Raw genomic sequence first — 21,586 nt, 5'->3', positions numbered from 1 at the left:
CAAATCCCCCCCAGCACCCCTCAACCCCCCCCCCAAAGCCCCCCCACACCCTTCAACCCCCCCCACACCCCTCAACCCCCCCACACCCCTCAAATCCCCCCCCCACCCCTCACCCCCCCCTTCCAGCCCCCAACCCCCCCCTACACCCCACAGCTCCCCCCAAAGCCCCCCCCTACACCCTTCAACCCCCCCCACACCCTTCAGCCCCCCCACACCCCTCAAATCCCCCTCAACCCCCCCCACACCCCCCCCCTTACACCCCCCCCACCCCTCAACCCCCCCTCAAATCCCACCTCCCCCCCCCCCCCCCCTTACACCCCCCCCTTACACCCCTCACCCCCCCCCCCCAGCACCCCAGGGCGCAGCGGGTGCCGCACGGGGGGGCCCGTAAGCGCCACGGGGCGGGCTGCGGGTGCCGGGGGGGGGCTGTAGGGGGGGGGGCGTTACCGCAGACGGCCCCCCCCCCCCCCGCCCCTTGTGTCCCCCCCCCGCCCCATGCCGTAGCTCCTCAGGATCTCTCCCTGCCCAAACCCAGGGACGGGGCCCGCCCGGCGGCTGCACGCCACGGAGGCGTGCTAACGGGGTGTCCCCCCCTCCTCATTAAGTGCCCCCCCCTCGTTAATTGCCCCCCCCCTCATTAAATGTGCCCCCCCCCCTCATTAAATGTGCCCCCCCCCCCCCCGTTAAAAGCAGGGCCCGGGGCCAGGCTGCGGGCAGGTGGCCGGGACCCACGCCAAGCCGTGGGGCCCCAGGGGACCCGGGCGTGTGGCAGCCAGGGCCCGGGGGGGGGACATTTAACGGGGGGGGACATTTAACTGGGGGGGGGACATTTAACTGGGGGGGGGACATTTAACTGGGGGGGGGGACTTTTAACGCTGGGGGGGGACACACACACATGGGGCCCGGTGGCACCGGGAGGGCAACAAAGGGCTCGGCCCCCTCCCCGCCACCGGGACCAGGCCCCGGGGCTGGGATTTGGGGTGGGGGGGCTCCGGGAGGGGGGGGGGGGTTGGGGGCTCTGTGTCCCCCCCCCGTGGGTGTCCCCCCCCCCCCCCCCCCCGGTCCCGGTGCTGTATACCGAGAGCGGCGGGGATGGGATGGGGGGGGGCGGTATGGCGGCCGCGAAGCCGGAGCGTGGTGCGGGATGGAGCCTGCAGGCCGCCGTACGGACCCCCGGGGGGGGATGGACCCGGGGGGGGGGGCAAATGGACCCCATAGAGACCCCCGGGGGGGCAAATGGGCCCCGTAGGGACCCCGGGGGGGCAAAGGGCCCCCACAGAGACCCCCGGGGGGGCAAATGGCCCCTCCTAGCCCCCATAGAGGTCTTCAGGTCTCCCGGGGGGGGGAAATGGACCCCACAGAGACCCCCGGGGGGGCAAATAGCCCCCGTAGGGACCCCCGGGGGGCAAATGGACCCCATAGAGATGCCGAGGGGGGGCAATGGCCCCTGTAGAGACACCCGGGGGGGCAAAAAGCCCCTTCTAGCCCCCCTAGAGACCTCCGGGGGGGGCAAATGGCCCCCGTAGGGACCCTCGGGGGGGGAAATGGACCCCATAAAGATCCCGGGGGGGGGCAAATGGCTCCTGCAGAGACCCCCGGAGGGGGCAAATGGCTCCCATAGAGACCCCCGGGGGGGGCAAACAGCCCCTCCCAGCCTCCGTAAGGACCCCGGGGGGGGGCAAATGGCCCCTCCTGGCCCTGTAGAGACCCCCGGGGGGGGGAGGGGAGCAAAACGGCCCCTCCCGGCCCCCGCAGCCCCCCCCAGGGCCTCAATGATCGCTCCTGGCCCCCCCTTAGCACCCCCCCAGTCCTCAAAAGCCTGTCCCGGGTCCCGGGGGGGGGGGGGTCTTAAGGACCCCCCCCAGCCCCCCATAACCCACGGGGGGGGGGATCCCTTTACCCCCCCCCAGCCCCAAAGCCCCCCCCCAACCCCCTTTAGCCCCCCCCGCCCCCTCTTTAGCCCCCCCCCCGGCCCCAACAGGCCCCTCCCTGCCCCCTAGCGCCCCCTCCCGGCCCGCAGCCCGCCCCCCCCGGTTCCCCGTGCCCCCCCCGGCCGGTTCCCGGTGTTCCCCCCCCCCCTCCCCTCACCGTGCCCCCCCCCCCCCGGTGCCCCCCCCGGTGCTCACCCCCGGCAGCGCCGGCAGCAGGCGCAGGGCGGCGTCGGGCAGCAGGAGGCGGCCGTGGGGCGGCCCCAGGGGGCCCGGGGCCCGCAGCATGGCCCGGCCTGGGGGGGGGGGGGACACAAATTGGGGGGGGGGGGGGGCTTCTGAGACCCCCCCCCAAAAAATTGTGGGGGTGGTGGGGGGGCCCAGGATAGGATGGGGGGTGTTTTGGGGGGGAGAAAGGGGGCTGGGGGGGGAGATGGGGGGGGGAGGGGATGGGGGGGCACTTTTTTTTGGGGGGGGGGGTCAGCCATTTATGGAGGGGGCAGAGGGGTCCGGGGGGGGGCACAGAGTGATGGGGGGGGTGCACAGGGGGATGGGGGGGGCACAGGGGGATGCTGGAGGGGGGCGGTGATGATGGGGGGGCATAGAGTGATGCTGAGGGGGGGCATGGGGATGCGGGGGGGGGGGCACGGGGTGATGCTGGGGGGGGGGGGCACGGCTATATGGGGGGGGTCAGCCATCATGGAGGGGGCAGAGGGGTCCGGGGGGGGGCACAGAGTGATGGGGGGGGGCACAGGGGGATGCCGGAGGGGGGCAGTGATGATGGGGGGGCACAGAGTGATGCTGGGGGGGGGCAGTGGTGCTGGGGGGGGGGCACGGGGTGATGCTGGGGGGGGCACCGCTATATGGGGGGGGGGCGGTCAGGAGTCATGGAGGGGGCAGAGGGATGGAGGGGGGCAGTGCTGCGGGGGGGGGGGACACAGAGTGATGCGGGGGGGGGGCACAGGGTGATGCTGGGGGGGGCACGGCCATATGGGGGGGGTCAGAGGGATCCTGGGGGCCGGGGGGGGAGGGGGGAGATGCTGGGGGGGGCAGTAAGGCTATGGGGGGGGCAGCGATGTTCTGGGGGGGGGCAGTGATGCTCTGGGGGGGACAATAATGCTGGGGGGGGGGACAATGGTGCTGGGGGGGACGCAGTGTTGCTGGGGGGGGCAGTGATGCTTTTGGGGGGGGCAAGGCCATGCACGAGCCCCCCCCAGCCACGTTGCGGGGGGGGGAGAAGCCGTAAGGTGGAGGGGGGCGTTACAGGGCTCCTTGGGGGGGGCCCTGAAATGCCGGGGGGGGGGCTTTAAGCCTGGGGGGGGGGGCAGCGGTGCTGGGGGGGGGGGGCACAGCCGCTCAGACAGTCACAACCACATTGGGGGGGGGGCAGGTTTATCGGGGGGGGGACAGAGGATCTGGGGGGGGGCACATCCATGTGGGGGGGGGGCACATCCATGCGGGGGGGGCACGGCAGTACCGGGGGGGGGGGGAGGCGGCAGCAGCCGCGTTGCTGCAGCCCCGGCGGTGATGCAGGGAGATGGGAGCGGGGGGGGGGGGGGGGGCACGGGAGGGGGGGGGGCACACACGCGATAAAATAAGGGGGGGGGGGCGGGCTGTTACCTGCGGGGCCCCCCCCGGCCCCGGTGGCGGCCCGGTGGCGGTGGCGGCGGCTGTCCCTGTCCCCCCCCCCCCCCCCGGTGTCCCCCCCCCCCCCGCGGCCGCCCAGCCAATGGCGCGGCGCAGAAGTGGGGCAGCCGCGCGGCGGGGGGGGGGGGGGGCCCCCCCTCATCCTCCCCCCCCCGCCCCCCCCCGCCGCTTCCCTCCCTCCTCCCGCCGGCACCGGGGACCCCCGGAGCCGGGGATGTCCCTGGGGGGGGACGGGGGGGGGGTTGGGGACACCGGGACAGGAGGGGGGGGGGCAGCTCCGGTAGGGCCCTGGGGACACCCGGGGGGGGCAGATGGGGACCTCCTGGGGGGCTTGGGGACATTGGGGTTACCTCGGGGGGGCCTTGGGACACCAGGACACAGGGGTCCTGTCCTGGGGGGGGCTTGGGGACACGGGGGGTCACCTCCTGGGGGGTTGGGGATGTGGGGGGTCCCCCCCGGGGGGCTTGGGGACACCGAGGTCCTGTCCTGGGGGGCTTGTGGACACTGGGGGCACCTCCTGGGGGGCTTGGGGACAGGGGGGTCACCTCCTGGGGGGGCCTGGGGACACTGGGGGCACCTCCTGGTGGGTTTGGGGACACTGGGGTCCCGTCCTGGGGGGCTTGGGGACACCGGGGTCACCTCCTGGGGGGCTTGGGGACACCCGGACGCCCAGGTCCCCTCCTGATGGCCCCTGGGGACACCCAGGCCCTGCCAGCTGGGGCCTTGTCGCCTCATGGGCCTTGGGGACACGGGGGCAGGCAGGTGTCCCCCTCCCCAGGGGCTTTGGGGACACTCAGAGGGACGGGGACACTTGGGCACCAGGGTCCCCTCCTCCTGGGGGGCCTTGGGGACACCAGGACTTGGGTCCCTCCTGATGTCCCCTGGGGACACCCGGACCTGGGTCCTCTCCTGATGGCCCTTGGGGACATCCGGACTTGGTCCCCTTCTTCTGTTGGATCTTGGGGACATCTGGACCTGGGTCCCTCCTTCCCAAGGGACTTGGGGACACGGGACCCCTCCTTCTGATGGGCCTTGGGGACAGCAGGGCCTGGTCCCCTCCTTCTGATGTCCCCCGGGGACACCTGGACTTGGTCCCCTTCTTCTGCTGGGCCTTGGGGACACCGGGATGGCCGATGGCCCTTCTGATGGCCCTTGGGGACACCAGGGCGTGGTCCCCTCCTTCTCTTTGGGCCTTGGGGACATCGGGACATGGGGCGCTCCTTCTGATGTCCCCCGGGGACACCTGGCCTTGGTCCCCCTCTTCTGCTGGGCCTTGGGGACATCGGGAGGGCCTACAGCCCTTCTGGTGGCCCTTGGGGACACTGGGGCCTGGTCCCCTCCTTTTCGTTGGGCCTTGGGGACACCAGGACATGGGTCCCTCCTTCCCAAGCGACTTGGGGACACGGGACCTGGGTCCCCTCTTTCTGATGGCCCCTGGGGACACCTGGCCTTGGTCCCCCTCTTCCGCTGGCCCTTGGGGACGTCGGGACCTGGAGCCCTCCTTCTGGTGGCCCTTGGGGACATGGGGACACGGGGCGCTCCTTCTCGTTGGGCCTTGGGGACACCGGGACCTCGTCCCCTCCTCCTGGTGCCCCTTGGGGACCCCCCCCACGCCCCAGGCCCCCCTCCCATAGCCCCCCCCCAGCCCCACGTCCCCCCCCGCCACACGCGTGTGCAACGACACACGTGTGCAAGAGCGTGTCACCCCCCCCCCCCCCCGGCCCCCCCCCCCCCAAGTGCCACTCACGTGTCCTCGCGCGTCCCCCCCCCGGCCCACGCGTGTCCCCGGCGGCTCCGGCGTCGCGCCCCCCACGCCTGCAGCGCACGCGCGTGCGCACGCGCACACGTCAGGGCACGCGCACACGTCAGGACACGCGTGTGCGGCCGGGCGGGGGCGGGCGGGCGCCATGGCGACGGGGCCCCCACCCCGACACGCCCGCGCCCACACCCGCCCCGGGCCTCGGGTGGGGCCGGGGAGGGGGGGGGGGACACGCCAGAGCCTTGCACTAACGCACCCCCATGTGCACCCCTTGCACACCCCACGGGCACCCCCTTGTGCTCCCTTTGCGACCCCGTTGCACGCCCCTTTGCACACCCCCCGAAGCCCCCTTGCACCCCCCAGCCCCTTTTGCACGCCCCCAGTCCCTTTGCACGCCCCCAGTCCCTTTGCACGCCCCCAGCCCCTTTTGCACACCCCCCAGTCCCTTTGCATGCCCCCAGCCCCTTTTGCACGCCCCCCAGTCCCTTTGCACGCCCCCAGTCCCTTGCACGCCCCCCCCCAGTCCCTTTGCACGCCCCCAGTCCCTTTGCACGCCCCCAGCCCCTTTGCACGCCCCCCAGTCCCTTTGCACGCCCCCAGTCCCTTTGCACGCCCCCAGTCCTTTTTGCACGCCCCCCCAGCCCCTTTGCACGCCCTTCGTGCAATCCCCTTGCACCGACACCGCCCTGCCTTGCACCTCCAGTGCACCCCCCCGCCCTTTTGCATGCCCCCCCCCCTCGCACCCCATGCACTCTGCCCCCCCCCGTGCCACCTTGCACGCCCCTTTGCACACCCAGCCCTGGCAACCCTCCTGTGCACACCTTGCACGGCTGCCCCCCCCCCCCCCCCCCGCGTTTACACATCCCCTCCGCCCCGTGCAAATCCTTTGCATGGCTGCACCCCTCCCTTGCACAACCCACTACACATCCCCCATTGCACACCCCCTTTGCACGCCCCGTTTGCACCCCCAATTTGCACCCCCCCCTTTGCACACCCCTTTTACACACCCCTTTTGCACCACCCCCCCAGTTTGCACACCCCCAATTTGCACTCCCCCCGTGCACACCCCTTTGCACGTGTCCCCCCCAATTTGCACCCCCCCCCCTTTGCACACCCCTTTTACACACCCCTTTTTACACCCCCCCCCAGTTTGCACACCCCCCCAATTTGCACTCCCCCCGTGCACACCCCTTTGCACGCCCCCCCCAATTTGCACACCCCCTTTGCACACACCCCCTTTGCACGCCCCCCCCTTTGCACACACCCTTTGCATGCCCCCCCCCAATTCCCCCCCCTTTGCACACCCCTTTTACACACCCCTTTTTACACCCCCCCCAGTTTGCACACCCCCCAATTTGCACTCCCCCCGTGCACACCCCTTTGCACGTGTCCCCCCCAATTTGCACACCCCCTTTGCACGCCCCCCCTTTGCACGCCCCCCCTTTGCACACGCCCTTTGCATGCCCCCCCCAATTTTCACCCCCCCCCCCTTTGCACACCCCTTTTGCACCACCCCCCCAGTTTGCACACCCCTTTTCACGCCCCCCCCCCCCCACTTTGCACACACACTCCTCCGCCTGACCTCAGTCGGGGGAGGCTCGGGGGTGGGGGGGTGGGGGGCTCGGGAGCGCGCACGGGGCTGCAGCGGGCACGCGCCCCCCCCCCCCCCCCCGCCCTCCGGCCCTGCGCATGCGCTCTGCGCTCTGCGCCCCCCCCCTGCACGCCAGCCAGCTGCTGGGTCACGTGACCGGGGGGGGGTGAAGGGGGGGGGCTGTGGGGGCTGCGCGGGGGGGGGCACGGGGGGTGCAATGCTCGGGGTGGGGGGTGATGGGGGGGGCTTTTGGGCGCCTGGGGGGGGCTTGAGGGGCTTTTGGGGGGGCTGGGGGGCTTTGGGGGGGCTTTTTGTGGCTGGGGGGGCTTTGGGGGGGCTTTTGGGTGCTGGGGGGGCTTTTGGGTGCCTGGGGGGGGGCTCTGTGGGTGCCTGGGGGATCTTTGGGGGGGGGGCTTTGGGTGCTGGGGGGGCTTTTGGGTGCCTGGAGGGGCGCTGGGGGAGCTTTTGGGGGGCTGGCAGGGACTCTATGGGTGCTGGGGGGGGGGGGGTCTTTGGGTGCTGGGGGGGGCTTTTGGGTGCCTGGGGGGTTGTCTGGGGGGGGGCTTTTGGGTGCTCGGGGGGGGGGGGTCTCTGTGGGTGCTGGAGGGGGCTTTTGGGGTGCCGGGGGGGGGGGTGGCTGTGCACCGGCGGTGGGGCACAGGGGTGCAGCGCACAGCACCCATGGGTGCCGGGGAGCTCCACGTGGGGGCGCTGGGGGCTCCTTTGGAGGGCTGGGGGGGGGGAATCGGGTGCTGGAGCCCCCCCGCGGGACGAGCAGGGGGGAGCTGGGGGGGGGCCATGAATTATTGAGAGCCCGGCTGCTAATGGGCGCGTAATGGATGTCGCCGAAACCCGAGCTGCCGGCGGCAGCGCCCGGCACACGCGTGTGCACCCAGCCGTGCACGGAGCCCAGCACAGGCGTGTGCACCTGACCGCCCACGGCACCCAGCACGCGCGTGTGCACCCAGTTGTGCACAGCACACGCGTGTGCACGCAGCCGTGCACGGAGCTCGGCACGTGTGTGTGCACGCGACCACGCGTGGAGCCCTGCACACACGTGTGCGCCCGGCCATGCGCAGAGCTTGGCACGCATGTGTGCATCCAACCGTGCACAGAGCTTGGCACGTGCTTGTGCACCCAGTTGTGCGTGGAGCCTGGCACACACTTGTGCACCCGACCACGCGTGGAGCCTGGCACACGCGTGTGCACCCAGCCGTGCACAGCACCCAGCACACGCGTGTGCAGCCAGTTGTGCACAGCACCCAGCACACGCATGTGCACCCAGCCGTGCATGGACCCTGGCACACGCGTGTGCACCCAACTGCGCACAGCACCCAGCACACGCGTGTGCACCCGACCATGCACAGAGCCTGGCACACGCGTGTACACCCCCCGCCCCCCCAGACACCCCTCGCACCCGCAGCAGTGGGCAGGACACATTTATTAGGGCCCCCCCCCCGAGGCCCCCCCTCCCCAAATTAAATACAAACCGAAGCCGCCCCCCCCCCCCCCACCCGCGTCCGCCTGTGCCCCCCGCCCCCCCCCCCCCACGCTAGTGCAAACGGCCCCTGGGGACGGGGACACCCGGGGGGGGGTGGGGTGTGTGTGTGTGTGTGTGTGTGTGTGTGTGTGTCGTGTGTCGTGTCCCCCCCCCCCAAAAAAATAAAATTAAATCTGGGGTGCGGGCGGGCGCGGGGTCAGTGCAAAGTGAGGTGCCCGCGGCGGGGGGGCACCGGCAGTGCAGCACACGCCAGCCCCCGGTGGCGTGGCACGGGGCCACCGCACGTCCCCGGCACGCGTGTGTGTGGCGTGTCCCACGGCACGGGGCTGGTGGCGGGGCACGGTGACGGTGACAGTGGGGTCCGGCACGGTGACGGCACGGCGGTGTCCGGTGCGGTGACACTTTCGGCACGGCGGTGTCCTCGCGGTGATGCCGTCACGGTGACGGTGTGAGCACGGCGGTGTCCCGTGTGGTGACACTGTAGGCACGGCGGTGTCCTCATGGTGATGCCGTCACAGTGACGGTGTGAGCCTGGTGGTACCCAGCGTGGTGACACTTTAGGCACGGCGGTGTCCTCACGGTGATGCCGTCACGGTGACGGTGTGAGCGCGGTGGTACCCGGCGCGGTGGCACTGCAGGCACAGTGGTGCCCTCGTGGCGCTGCCATCAGCGATTGTTGAACACGGTGATACCCGGCACGGTGCCCTCACGGTGATGCCGTCACGGTGACGGTGTGAGCACGGCGGTGTCCGGTGCGGTGACGGCACGGCGGTGCCCTCGTGATGATGTCCATCAGTGATGGTTGAACACGGTGATACCCGGCACGGTGCCCTCACGGTGATGCTGTCACAGTGACGGTGTGAGCACGGTGGTACCCGGCACGGTGAGGGTGACGGCACGGCGGTGCCCTCGTGGTGATGCCATCAGCGATGGTTGAACACGGTGATACCTGGCACGGTGCCCTCGTGGTGGTGCCATCACAGTGACGGTGTAAACACGACGACACCCGGCGCGGTGAGCGTGTAGGCACGGCCGTGTCCTCACGGTGACGCCCATCACAGCGACGGTGTCCACACGGCGGTGCCCGTCCCGGCGGTGCCCGTCCCCGCTGCTCTCGTGGCTGTCCCGGCGGTGCCACCGCCCAGCACGGGGTTGCTGCTGCCCGGCGTGGCGGTCCCCATCCCGGTGGCGGTGCCCGGCCTTGTCACCACCCGTCCCGGTGGTGTCGGTGCCCGATCCCAGCATCACCCCATCTGCCGGCGGTGCCCGGCCGGTGCCGATACCGGGCCCGGTTGTGACCCGGATCACTGCCGCCCGGCACAACCGTGCCCAGTGCGGCGGCGGTGCCCGGTACAACGGCAGACGGCGGTGCGGTGCCGTACGGGTGACGCCAGCGGTGCCGTACGGGTGACGCCAGCGGTGCCGTACGGGTGACGCCAGCGGTGCGGTGCCATAAGGGTGACACCGGCGGTGCCGTACGGGTGACGCCGGCGGTGCCGTACGGGTGACGCTGGTGGCGCCGTACGGGTGACGCCGACGGTGCCATCTGGGTGATGCCAGCGGTGCCGTACGGGTGACACCGGCGGTGCGGTGCCGTCCGGGTGACGCCGGCGGTGCCGTCCGGGTGACACTGGTGGTGCCGTCCGGGTGACGCCGGCGGTGCGGGGGCCCCCTTAGGCCTCCGAGGCCGCCTGGGGCTTGAGCTGCGCCTTCTCCATGGCGGTGCCGTACGGCATCGAGCGCTTGAAGAAGCCCAGCTGGTGCCGGGGGGGGGAGGGGGGGGGGTCAGGGGGCGGCCCCCGTGTCCCCCGTGTCCCCCGTGCCACCCCTGTGCCCCCGCGTCCCCTGGGACCCCGGCGTCCCCAACATCCCTTGGTGCCCCCTGTGCTCTTCCACCCCCCCCGTGCCCCCCGTGTCCCCTGTGCCCTTGTGTCCCCCCCACAACCCGTGTGCCCCCTCTGTGCCCCCCTGTGCCCCCCTCCACCCCCTGTGCCCCCCACGCCCCCCCCGTGCCCCCCCCCCCCATATCCCCTATACCCCCCGTTCCCACCTGCCCCCCCACTCCAGCCCCACTTGCAGCCCCCCCCCACGTCCCATCCCCCCCCCCATGTCCCACTCCCCCCCCCCCCATGTGCCCCCCCCGGACCCACCTTGTAGAGGCCGTAGCTGAGCAGGGCGAGCAGCAGCAGCCCCAGCAGCACCGCCAGCACCACCACCCACACCGGCACCCCGGGGCTCCCCTCGGCGCGCGCCCACTGCAGCCCCGTCACCACCTGCGGCCACCGCGGGGGTCACCCACAGGGCCACCCGTGGGGTCACCCCGCGGGGTCACCCCGCGTCCCCGTCGCCACCCGTAACCCACGGTGGCACCCACGGGATCACCCACGGTGCCACCCCAAAGCCACCCGTGGTGTCACCCACAGTGTGACCCCAAAGCCACACGTGGTGTCACCCATGGGGACACCCCGTGGGGTCACCCTGCGCCCCCATCACCACCGGTAACCCACAGCAGCACCCATGGGAGCACCCAGGGGGCCACCCCAAAGCCACCCACGGCGTCACCCATGGGGTCACCCACAGGGCCACCCATGGTGTCACCCACGGGGCCATCCTGCGGGGTCACCCTGCACCGTCCCCTCACCGCCTCTAACCCATGCGGACACCCCGCGGGGTCACCCTGCGCCCCTGTCACCACCAATAACCCACGGTGCCACCCCACAGCCACCCACGGGGCCACCCCATGGTGTCACCCGTGGGGCCGCCCACGGGGTCACCCTGCGCCCCCGTCACCACCAGTAACCCACCGTGTCACCCACGGTGCCACCCCAAAGCCACCCGTGGGGTCACCCACAGTGCCACCCCGCAGCCACCCACAGCATCACCCATGGGGTCATCCAAAGTGTCACCCGTGGGGCCACCCTGTGCCCCTGTCACCATCGGTAACCCACAGCAGCACCCATGGGACCACCCCACAGCCACCCGTGGGGCCACCCCGCAGCCACCCCCAGTGTGACCCTTGGGGTCACCCATGGGGTCACCCAAAGCGTCACCCGTGGGGTCACCCACAGCGCCCCGCTCCCCGCCGCAGCCCCGGCGCCCCCCACGAGGTCACCCCGCTCCAACCCCCCCCCGGTGACCATGTCCCCCCCCCCGGGGGGGTGCCCCCTCACCTGGAGGCGCTGGGTGGGCAGGTGGGGGGGCCGCACGCGGTAGGGCAGCCGCAGCACCCGGTACTCGGCCTCGCAGCGCAGCGCCTGCGCCCGCACCTCCCGCTGCGGCACGGCACGTCAGCACCCACGGGTGCCCGCCAGCACCCAGGGGTGCCCACGGGCACTCACCGGCACCCGCTGGCACCCACGGGCACCCGAAGGTGGGCGCCGGCGCCTGCTGGCACCCCTGGGCACCCGGGGGATCCCGCACCGGGGGGAACGGGACGGGACAGGGGGCACCCGCACCCATGGGGGGACCGGGGCACCCATTAACCCGCACCCACAGGGGACTGGGGCTCCAGGTCCTGGGGGGGGGGTTCCTGGGGGGTCCTGGGGGGGGGTCTGGAGGGTCCCGGGGTGTCTGGAGGGGTGCCAGGGGGGTCTGGAGGGGTCTGGGGTGTTCCTGAGGGGTCCCAGGGGAGTCTGGGGGGTCCTGGGGGGATCTGGGGGGGTCTGAGGGGTTCCAGAGGGGTCTGGGGGGGTCCCGGGGAGGGGGGGGTCTGGAGGGGTCTTGGGGGGTCTGGGGGGTCCTGGGGGGTCTGGGGGGTCCTTGGGGGTCTGGGGGGGGTCCCGGGAGGATATGGGGGGTGCTGGGAGGTCTGGGGGGTCCGGGGGGGGGTCTGGGGGGTCCCAGGAGGGTCTGGGGGGTCCTGGAGGGGTTCTGAGGGGGTCTGGGGGGTCCCAGGGCAGCCTGGAGAGTCCCGGGGGGTCGGGGGGGGGTCGCGGGGGGGGGTCCCGGCCTCACCTGCAGGAAGGAGGGGGCCCACAGGCGGAAGGTGAGGCGCAGACTCGCCCGCTGCTGCTTCTCCAGCCCCCCCAGGGGGCAGCTCAGCCGGAAGCACTCGGCCTCGGGGCACCCCTGCGGCACCCACGGGTGTCACCCGCCCGCAGCACCCATGGGTGGCAGCCGGCGGGGGGGGGGGGGGGTGCACGGGGGGAGTATGGGGCGGATATAGGGACATGGGACGGGGGGACACGGGGACGGGGGGACACGGGGACACGGGGACACGGGGACACGGGGGGACACGGGGACAATGGCACTGACCAGGGTGTTGGGGGGCGCGGGGGGGCCGCTGCCCCGTGTCCCCGTGTCCCTGGTGTCACGGCGCGGCGCGGGCCTGGCCTGGCCCTGCTCCTGCTCCTGCTCCTGCGGGACGGGGACGGGGTGGGGGAGAGCCGACCCTCCCAGTGTCCCCAGTGCTCCCCAGTGCCCCCCAGTGCCCCCCAGTGCTCCAGCTCCCGCTGTCACCCTGTGTCCCCTGCACCCATCCCTCGCTGCTCCCCAGTGCCCCCCAGTGTCGCCCAGTGCCCCCCAGTGCCACCCAGTGCTCCAGCTCCCGCTGTCACCCTATGTCCCCTGCACCCATCCCTCGCTGCTCCCCAGTGCCCCCCAGTGCCACCCAGTACCCCCCAGTGCCCCCAGTATCCCCAGCACCCATCCCTCATTGGTCCCCAGTGCCCCCCATTGCCCCCCCAGTGCCCCTGAGCACCCCCAGTATCGCCAGCACCCATCCCTCACTGGCCCCCAGTGCCCCCCAGTATCCCCAGCACCCATCCCTCGTTGCTCCCCAGTGCCCCCCAGTGCCATCCCAGTGTCACCCAGTGCCCCCCAGTGCCCCTGAGTGCCCCCAGTATCCCCAACACCCATCCCTCGCTGGCCCCCAGTGCACCCCAGTATCCCCAGCACCCATCCCTCGTTGCTCCCCAGTACCCCCCAGTGCCATCCCAGTGCCCCGCCAGTGCCACCCAGTGCCCCCCAGTGCTACCCAGTGTCCCCAGCACCCATCCCTCTCCGCCCCCCAGTGCCCCCCAGTGCCGCCCAGTGCTACCCAGTGTCCCCAGCACCCATCCCTCTCCGCCCCCCAGTGCCCCCCAGTGCCCCCCAGTGCCCCCACCGCCAGGCGCAGGCTGTCCAGGGGGTGGCTGGCGGTGCAGTTGCGGGGCCCCGAGTGGCCGGTGACGTAGAGGACGCGGTGGCCGCGGTGGCTCAGGGGACAGCTCAGCTCCAGCGTGCCGTGGCTGATGGCGCTGGGACCCTCGTTCACCACCTGGTGGCACCGGGGGGGGGGACACGTGGCAATGGGGGGGGGGACACGGCCACGGCACCCGCAGGGACATCGCCGGGGCAGGGACACGGGGAGCCACAGGGTTGGGGACACGGTGGGGACGCCCTTGGGGTTGGGGACAGGAGGGTTGGGGACATGGGGACCCTCGGGTTTCATGGGGAGCCCCGTGGGGACACGGGCATGGGTGGGGTCAGGGACGTGGGGACCCGCAGGGTTGGGGACAGGGGGACCCGTGGGTTTGGGGACACTGGGGACACAGGCACCCATGGGTTTGGGGACAGGGGGACCCCTGGGGTTGGGGACGTGGGGACCACTTGGGATCGGGAACATGGGGACACACAGGGCTGGGGACGCGGGGACCCGTGGTTTGGGGACACGGGCACCCGTGGGTTTGGGGACAGGGGCATGGGGACCCATGGGTTTGGGGATATTGGGACCCAAGGGTTTGGGGACATGGGCACGTGTGGGATCAGGGACATGGGGACCTGCAGGGTTGGGGACAGGGGGACCCACAGAGTTGGGGACATGGGGATGAGCAGGTTTGGGGACAGGGGGACCCATGGGTTCGGGGACAGGGGGACCTGCAGGGTTGGGGACTTGGGGACATGGAGACATCCATGAGGACACGGGCATCTGTGGGATCAGGGACGTGGGGACCCACAGGATTGGGGACATGGGGACATCCATGGGGACACCAGGACCACTTGGGGACATGGGGATGCACAGGTGTGGGGACATTGGGACCCCTGGGGTTGGGGACACGGGCACCTGTGGGTGTGGGGACAGGGGGACCCATGGGTTTGGGGACATGGGCACATGTGGGATCAGGGACACGGGGACCCACGGGGTTGGGGACACGGGGACCACTTGGGATTGGGGACATGGGGATGAGCGGGTTTGGGGACATTGGGACCCATGGGTTTGGGGACAGGGGGACCACTTGGGATTGGGGACACGGGGCCCCGCGCTTTGGGGACACGGCCGCGTGCCACCCACCTCGTAGACGTGCTCCACCTGCGGCCCCACATCCTGCAGGCACTGGGGGGGCTGCACCGCCACCCAGCCGGGCTCGGGGACGGTGACAACCTCGGGCCGGGACACCCTGGGGTGGGGGGGCGCAGGGTTCAGCCCCGGTGTCCCCGCTGTCCCCCCCGTTCCCCCCCCCCGTGCGGTGTCCCCGGCCGTGGCACTCACCCGAAGGCGGAGAGGCGCGTGGCCGCCCGCACCTCCAGCGGCACCGGCACCACCTCGCTCTGCGAGTTGTTGGCGTTCTTGCTGCCGTAACACGGGGGGGTCACGGCATGGACCCCCCCCCACAATGTGTCATCCCCCCCCCAGTGTCCCCCCCACCCTGTCCCCAGCTTTGGGGGGGCTGGGACACCCCCAGACCCCTCCTTCGGGACCCCCAAGGACCCCCCAGCCCGGATCCCCGCACCACAGCCCCCCCCCTTCAGTGTGAACCCCCCCCTCCCAAAATCGAGCCCCCCCCCGCCCACCTTCCACCCCCCAACCCCCAAAAAAGCCCCCCCACACACCCCATAGTGCAACTGGGTGGGACAACACCCCCCCCCCCTCCCGGGGTCCCCCAATCCCCACCCCCACCCAGGGCCCCCCCCAACCCCTGGGTGCCCCCCCCACCCCTGGGTGCCCCCCCCCCACCCAGTGCCCCCCCCCACCTGCGGATCTGCAGCTCGAAGCGGATGCTCTTGCTGCTGTCGCTGAGGTGGGGGACGGTGAAGCGCAGCCCCCCCCAGATCTGCGGGAACAAATTGGGGGGGGGGTCACACCGAGCCCCCCTGCAACACCCCCCCCCTGTCCCCAAGCCCCCCCCCCCCCAACTCACGCTGGCCCCCGCCTTCATGGGGTTGCCCAGGTCGCAGACGAGGGGGCTCGAGCCGTTGCCCCCCCCCAGCTCACAGCTCAGCGCCGAGAAGTTCTGGGGGGGGGGGGCGTGGGGGGGCCGTCAGGGTGCTGGCACCTGGGGGTGCCCCAGGAACCTTCCCCCCCTCCCCCCCCGGCACGCCTGGGGGCACCCCCACGCACCCACCCCATAGCGGGGGGCCCTTTGTGCACCCCCTTACCCAGGGACCCCCCCCTCCATACCCAGGGACCCCCATCCCATAACCTGGGACCCCCCCAGTGCCCCCCCCGCATACCCAGTGCCCCCCACCCCACAACTGGTCACCCCCCCAGGGACCCCCCTTATATCCAGGGACCCCCACCCCACAACGGGGACCCCCCACCCATGCCCCCCCCTTATACCCACAGACCCCCACCACTACCTGTGGACCCCCCCCTTCTATCCAGGGCCCCCCCCCCCACAACCTGGGGACCCCCCCAGTGCCTCCCCCATACCCAGTGCCCCCCACCCCACAACTGGGACCACCCCCCCCATGCCCAGGGCCCCCCACCCCACAACTCGGGATCCCCCCAGGGACCCCCCCCCCTTATATACAGGCCCCCCCCCCACAACCTGGGGACCCCCCCAGTGCCCCCCCCATACCCAGTGCCCCCCACCCCACACCTGGGGACCCCCCCCATGCCCCCCCCCCATACCCAGTGCCCCCCACCACAACCTGCCCCCCCCCCCCCCCCAGTGCCCCTCCCATACCCAGTGCCCCCCACCCCACAACTGGTGCCCCCCCCCCCCAAGCCCCCCATTTAGCCCCCCCCCGGCACCCACCCCGTGGGGGTGCAGCACCCCGGTGTACTGGGCGTGGGGGGGGGGCCGCACGTGCAGCTCGGCCTCGTAGGCCCCCCCCTCGCCCTGGTTGCGGGCGTTGAAGGTCAGGTTCAGGCTGTTGCGGTCCCCCAGGTAGACGGCACGGCGGTCCCTGCGGGGGGGGGGCACAGCCACGTCGGACCCCCCCCCCAAATCCTGGGAGCCCCCCCTGGAGTCGTGTCGTCCCCCCCCCCCCTTACGCGAAGGCCTCCAGCTGCAGGTCGGGGACGCAGACGTTGTCCTCGCCGCAGTCCAGCTGGATGTGAGCCTGGGGGGGGGGCACGGGGGGGTTGGGGACCGGGGGGGGCAGGGGGGTGATGGGGGACATGGGGGTGATGGGGACATTGGGGGCATGGGGGTGATAGGGCACATGGGGGCATTGGGGACGTGGGGGTGATAGGGGCTATGGGGGACATGGGGGCATTGGGGGGACTTGGGGGCAATGGGGGACATGGGGACATTGGGGACATGGGGGGGGACATGGGGGCATTGGGGGACATGGGGGGGACATGGGGGCATTGGGGGACATGGGGGACATGGGGGACATGGGGGGACTTGGGCACAATGGGGGACATGGGGGCATTGGGGACATGGGGGGGGACATGGGGGAGGGACATGGGGGCATTGGGGACATGGGGGGGGACATGGGGGAGGGACATGGGGGCATTGGGGACATGGGGGGGGACATGGGGGAGGGACATGGGGGCATTGGGGACATGGGGGAGGGACATGGGGGCATTGGGGACATGGGGGGGACATGGGGGAGGGACATGGGGGCATTGGGGACATGGGGCAGACATGGGGGCATTGGGGACATTGGGGTGATAGGGGACATGGGGGCTATGGGGGCAGTGGGGACATGGGGGGGACATGGGGGTGATAGGGGCTATGGGGGCAATGGGGACATGGGGGGACATTGGGGGACACGGGCTGTGGGGACATTGGGGTGATAGGGGACATGGGGGCGATAGGGGACATGGGGTCTATGGGGACAATGGGGACATGGGGGCTATGGGGGGACATGGGGGTGACAGGGGACACGGGGGCTATGGGGACATTGGGGTGATAGGGGACTGGGTGCTATGGGGTGACACTGGGTGCCAGGGGGTGACAATGGGATCCATTGGGTGGAATGTGTAGACGCTGGGTGCTATGGGGTGACACTGGAAGCTATGGGGTGACACTGGGTGCCATAGGGTGACGCTGGGTACCATGGGCTGACAGTGGGAGCCACTGGGTGACACTGGGCGACACTGGGTGCTATGGGGTGATGCTAGGTGAAATAGGGTGGCACTGGGTGGCACGGGGGTGACACTGGGTGAAATAGGGTGACGCGAGGTGCCATGGGGTGGCACTGGGTGCCATGGGGTGACACTGGGTGGCACGGGGTGGCGGGGGTGCCAGGGGGTGCCGGGGGTACCTTGGCCTCGAGGCGGGTGCGGGTGCTGGCGGCCAGCACCGGGTGCAGGCCGTGGGCGTCGGGGGGGGCGCGGGGGTCCAGGGCGAAGCTGAGCCCCACGGCGATGGGCGACAGCTTGTCCCGGAACTCCGACTCGTTCTGCGACCCCGGGGGGGGGGGGCAAAAAAAGGGTGCTGAGGGGTGCGGGGCCGGGAGACGGGGGGGGGGAGGGAGGTCGGACGTGGGTGTCGGGTGCCCCCCCCACCCCGGGGACCTACCCGCAGGAACACGGCCATGGTGCGGCAGCGGGCGCCCCCCCCGTTGGGGACGGGCACGGCCAGGCTGCGGGTGGGCTCGCGCCCCCCCACGAAGAGCGCCCGGCGCCCCCCCGGCGCCTTCAGCGCGTCCAGGCTCAGCTCCACCGCGAAGCCTTTTTTTTTTTTGGGGGGGGGGGACACACACAGAGACCCGCGTCAGGGTGCCGTGTCGTGTCCCCCCCCCCCGTGTCCCCGTTCCCCCCCCCCCGCTGTCCCCCCGCACTCACCGATGGGGCCGGGGAGGTGGCGCCCCGAGGCGTTGAGGCAGAAGCTGACGTTGATGCTGGGGGGGGGGGGGCACCCATGGGACGCCCCCCTCCTCAGCCAGGTCCTTCCCTGGCCTTTGGTGGCCCCCCCCCCGCTGCTCCCTGGTGGCCCCCAAAACCCCACGCACCCCCCAAAGCCCCATGCGCCCCCCCATGCGGCCCCCCCATGCCACCTGAGTCCCCCCCCACAGTGTCCCCTAAGTGTCCCCAGCGTCCCGATGCCCCCCCCCAGTATCCCCCCCCCAGCACCTCAGGGCCCCCCCCATGCACCCCCAGGGGCTCCCCATGGGTGGCCCCATACAACCCCGTGCTCCCCCTGCCACCCCCCGATGTCCCCCCCATGTCCCCTGGGGCCAAACCCCCACCCTGACACCTCGCCCCCCCCCCCCCCGCGAGCTGAGGACCCCCCCCTCCACCCCTGTGTCCCCCGGGTGTCCCCAAGCCCCCCGGGCCCCCATTCCCCCCCCACACCCCTCCCAGTGTCCCCATGTCCCCAAGACCCCCCCCCCCACACCTCCCTGCTGCCCACCCCACATCGACTCGGGACCCCCCCCAGATGTCCCCCCCCCCGTGCCCCAAACCACGGAGTGCCCCCTGCTAACCCCCCACCCCAAGTGTCCCCAACCCCCAAAGCGACCCCTCAGCGTCCCCAAACCCCCCCCCCCCCGGGACCTCCCCCCCGGCACCCTCCACCCCGCTGTCCCCCGGGTGTCCCCAACCCCTCCAGGACCCCCATTTCTCCCCTCTGCCAACCGCGCACCCCCCCAACGGGGACACCCCCCCCACCCAAGGGTGCCACCCCAGGGTGCCACCCACCAGGGGACGTGGAGCTCGGTGCCCTCGAGGACGCAGCCGCGCTCCTCGGGGTTGAACATGGTGGGGACGACGCTGAGCGAGGCGCTGGCGTGGACGATGGGGCGGCCCCTGGGGACGGGGGGGGGGTCACGGAGTGGGGGACACCCCCTTGGGGACACCCCCCCCACCCCAAAATTTGGTGGCACCCACCTGTACACCACGGCCGTGTCCACCCCGAAGGCGCCCACCAGGAGGTCTGCAGGGAGAGGTGGCGGCGGGGTCGCCGGGCGTCCCCAGCGGGGCACCCAGGGGGCGGCACGGCCCCAAAAGGGGGTGGCCCCCGCTATGGGGCACCCCTGGGGCGGGGTCGGGTGGCCCCCGGTGTCGGTGGGACGTTTTGGGGTTGGGTGACCCCCAGCTATGGACGGGTTGGGGTTGGGGACCCGTGGGGCGGCACGGATGGGGCGGGGTGTCCCCAGCTCTAGGGGACCCATGGGGTGGCACATCTGGGCGTGGGGGGGTGTCCCCCACTTTTGGGGCACCCCTGGGGGTGAGGACGCACGGGGCCACGTGTCCCTGTTATTATCCACAAGACGCCTGGGTCTGGCTGTCCCCAGATAGGGGGTGGCACGGCTGGGTGTCCCCAGATAGGGGGTGGCCCCACCCAAGGACACCCATGGTGTGGGGGGGGTGACACAGATGGGGCTGGGTGGGTTCCCGGGGACATGTGGGGCCGCGTGTCCCCAGCTGTAGGGTATCGGATGGGGCTGTGTGTCCCAAATGTAGGGTGTTGGGATGGGGCCACGTGTCCCCAGGGTGGCAAGGACAGGGCCATGTCCCCAAATGTAGGGTATCGGGATGGGGCCGCGTGTCCCCGGGGTGTTGGGACAGGGCCACGTGTCCCAAATGGGGGAATATTGGGATGGGGCCGCGTGTCCCCAGGGTATTGGGACGGGGCCACGTGTCCCCAGTGGGGGAATACGGGGACAGGGCCACGTGTCCCCAGGGTGGCAGGATGGGGCCACGGGTCCCCAGGGTGTCGGGACGGGGTCGCGTGTCCCCAGTGGGGGAATATTGGGACGGGGCCGCGTGTCCCCAGCTGTAGGGTATCGGGACGGGGCCGCGTGCCCCCCGGGGGCCCTCACCGGGGTAGCCGTTGCCGTCGAGGTCGGTGGCCCCGCGCAGGGCGGCTCCGAAGAAGTCGGGGTGGCGGCCGGGCGCCCAGAGGCCCCGCAGCACCTGGCTGGGCTGGGGGCGCAGCCCGGCCCCGCTCCCCCCGTAGACGTAGACCAGGCCCTGCCGGCCCTCGGCCCCCAGCGGCGCCCCCACCGCCACGTCTGCGCCACCCCCCCGTTAGAAGGGGTGCGGGGTGGGGGTGGGGGGGGGGGTCCTTGCTGCCCCCCCTCGCCCCCCCCGGCACCCCAATCCGCCCTCCCGGGTCACCCAGAGGTGTGGGGACCCCCCCCCCAGTGCCATGAGGACCCCGTAAACCCGACGGCACCGGGACCCCCCCGGCACCTCATCCGTAACCTCCCCCCGTGCCCCTCCCCAAAAGGCTGGCACCCCCCCATGCCCCCCCCATGGCCCCCATCCCCTGGTCACCCCATAATTTGCCCCCCCCCCCATAGGGTTTCTGTCCCCCTCCCCCATAACCTGGGTCCCTGTGCCCCCCCTTGCCCCCCAGGGCCCCCTTGCCCCCCCATCCCTGCTCACCCCATAACTTGCCCCCCCCGTAGGGTTTCCGCACCCCCCATAACCTGGGTCCCCGTGCCCCCCCTTGCCCCCCAAGCCCCCCCTTGCCCCCCCAAGCCCCCCCACGCCCCCCCCCCGGCGTGCACCCACCGTTGAAGCCGTCCAGGTCGAGGTCCCCCAGGGGGGCGATGGCGCTGCCGAAGCGCCCGAACTCCTGGGGCCCGGTGAGGGCGGCGGCGGGGGCGGGCGCCATGGTGGGGGCGGGCAGGGGGCCCCCCCCGGGGCGCTGCAGGTACAGGTACACCCTGCCCACCTCCTGCACCCGCCCGTTCCCCCGTGCGCTCCATGAAGAGGGGGGCCCCCACCAGCAGGTCGGCCAGCCTGGGGGGGGGGGACAGGGGGGATCAGCGGCGGCACCCCGGGGTGCTGGGGGTCTTGGGGGGGGGGGGGATGGGGAAAAATTGGGGGGAAGGGGAAAAGTTGGGGGGGGGGTCCTCACCCGTCGCTGTTCACGTCCGTGGCCGCCACCGCGTAGCCGAAGTAGGCTGCCATCTGTTGGGGGGGGGGATAAGGGGGGGGACCCCAATTTTAGTGATGGTCCCAGGGGGTGTGGGTGGCCCCAAAAGCATGTGGGTGCCCCCCAAACCGTACGGGTGCCCCCCGACCTGTATGGGTGCCCCCCGACCCGTATGGG

General features: G+C 72.2%; 1 protein-coding gene across 1 annotated transcript in view; it reads right to left on the bottom strand.

The window, feature by feature from the left end:
- Window positions 1-8,463: 8,463 nt before the first annotated feature.
- Window positions 8,464-21,586, bottom strand: part of ITGA5 (integrin subunit alpha 5) — a gene marked incomplete at its 5' end in the record, with an annotated part of 19,225 nt that continues 6,102 nt past the window's right edge. Inside the window, 22 exon segments of the mRNA XM_083814349.1 lie at window positions 8,464-10,183; window positions 10,577-10,699; window positions 11,597-11,698; window positions 12,381-12,494; window positions 12,681-12,782; window positions 13,531-13,683; window positions 14,698-14,803; window positions 14,896-14,976; window positions 15,378-15,457; window positions 15,545-15,637; window positions 16,385-16,535; window positions 16,624-16,691; window positions 17,844-17,981; window positions 18,101-18,252; window positions 18,367-18,422; window positions 19,222-19,329; window positions 19,411-19,456; window positions 20,346-20,537; window positions 21,043-21,220; window positions 21,222-21,273; window positions 21,392-21,444; window positions 21,544-21,557. Coding sequence (XP_083670475.1) covers window positions 10,100-10,183; window positions 10,577-10,699; window positions 11,597-11,698; window positions 12,381-12,494; window positions 12,681-12,782; window positions 13,531-13,683; window positions 14,698-14,803; window positions 14,896-14,976; window positions 15,378-15,457; window positions 15,545-15,637; window positions 16,385-16,535; window positions 16,624-16,691; window positions 17,844-17,981; window positions 18,101-18,252; window positions 18,367-18,422; window positions 19,222-19,329; window positions 19,411-19,456; window positions 20,346-20,537; window positions 21,043-21,220; window positions 21,222-21,273; window positions 21,392-21,444; window positions 21,544-21,557 — 2,246 coding nt within the window. The 3' untranslated portion in view covers window positions 8,464-10,099.

This window comes from Anser anser (assembly GCF_964211835.1).
Source record: "Anser anser genome assembly, chromosome: 30".
NCBI classification, from domain to species: Eukaryota; Metazoa; Chordata; class Aves; order Anseriformes; family Anatidae; genus Anser; species Anser anser.
This window is presented reverse-complemented; position numbering and strand designations above follow the sequence as displayed.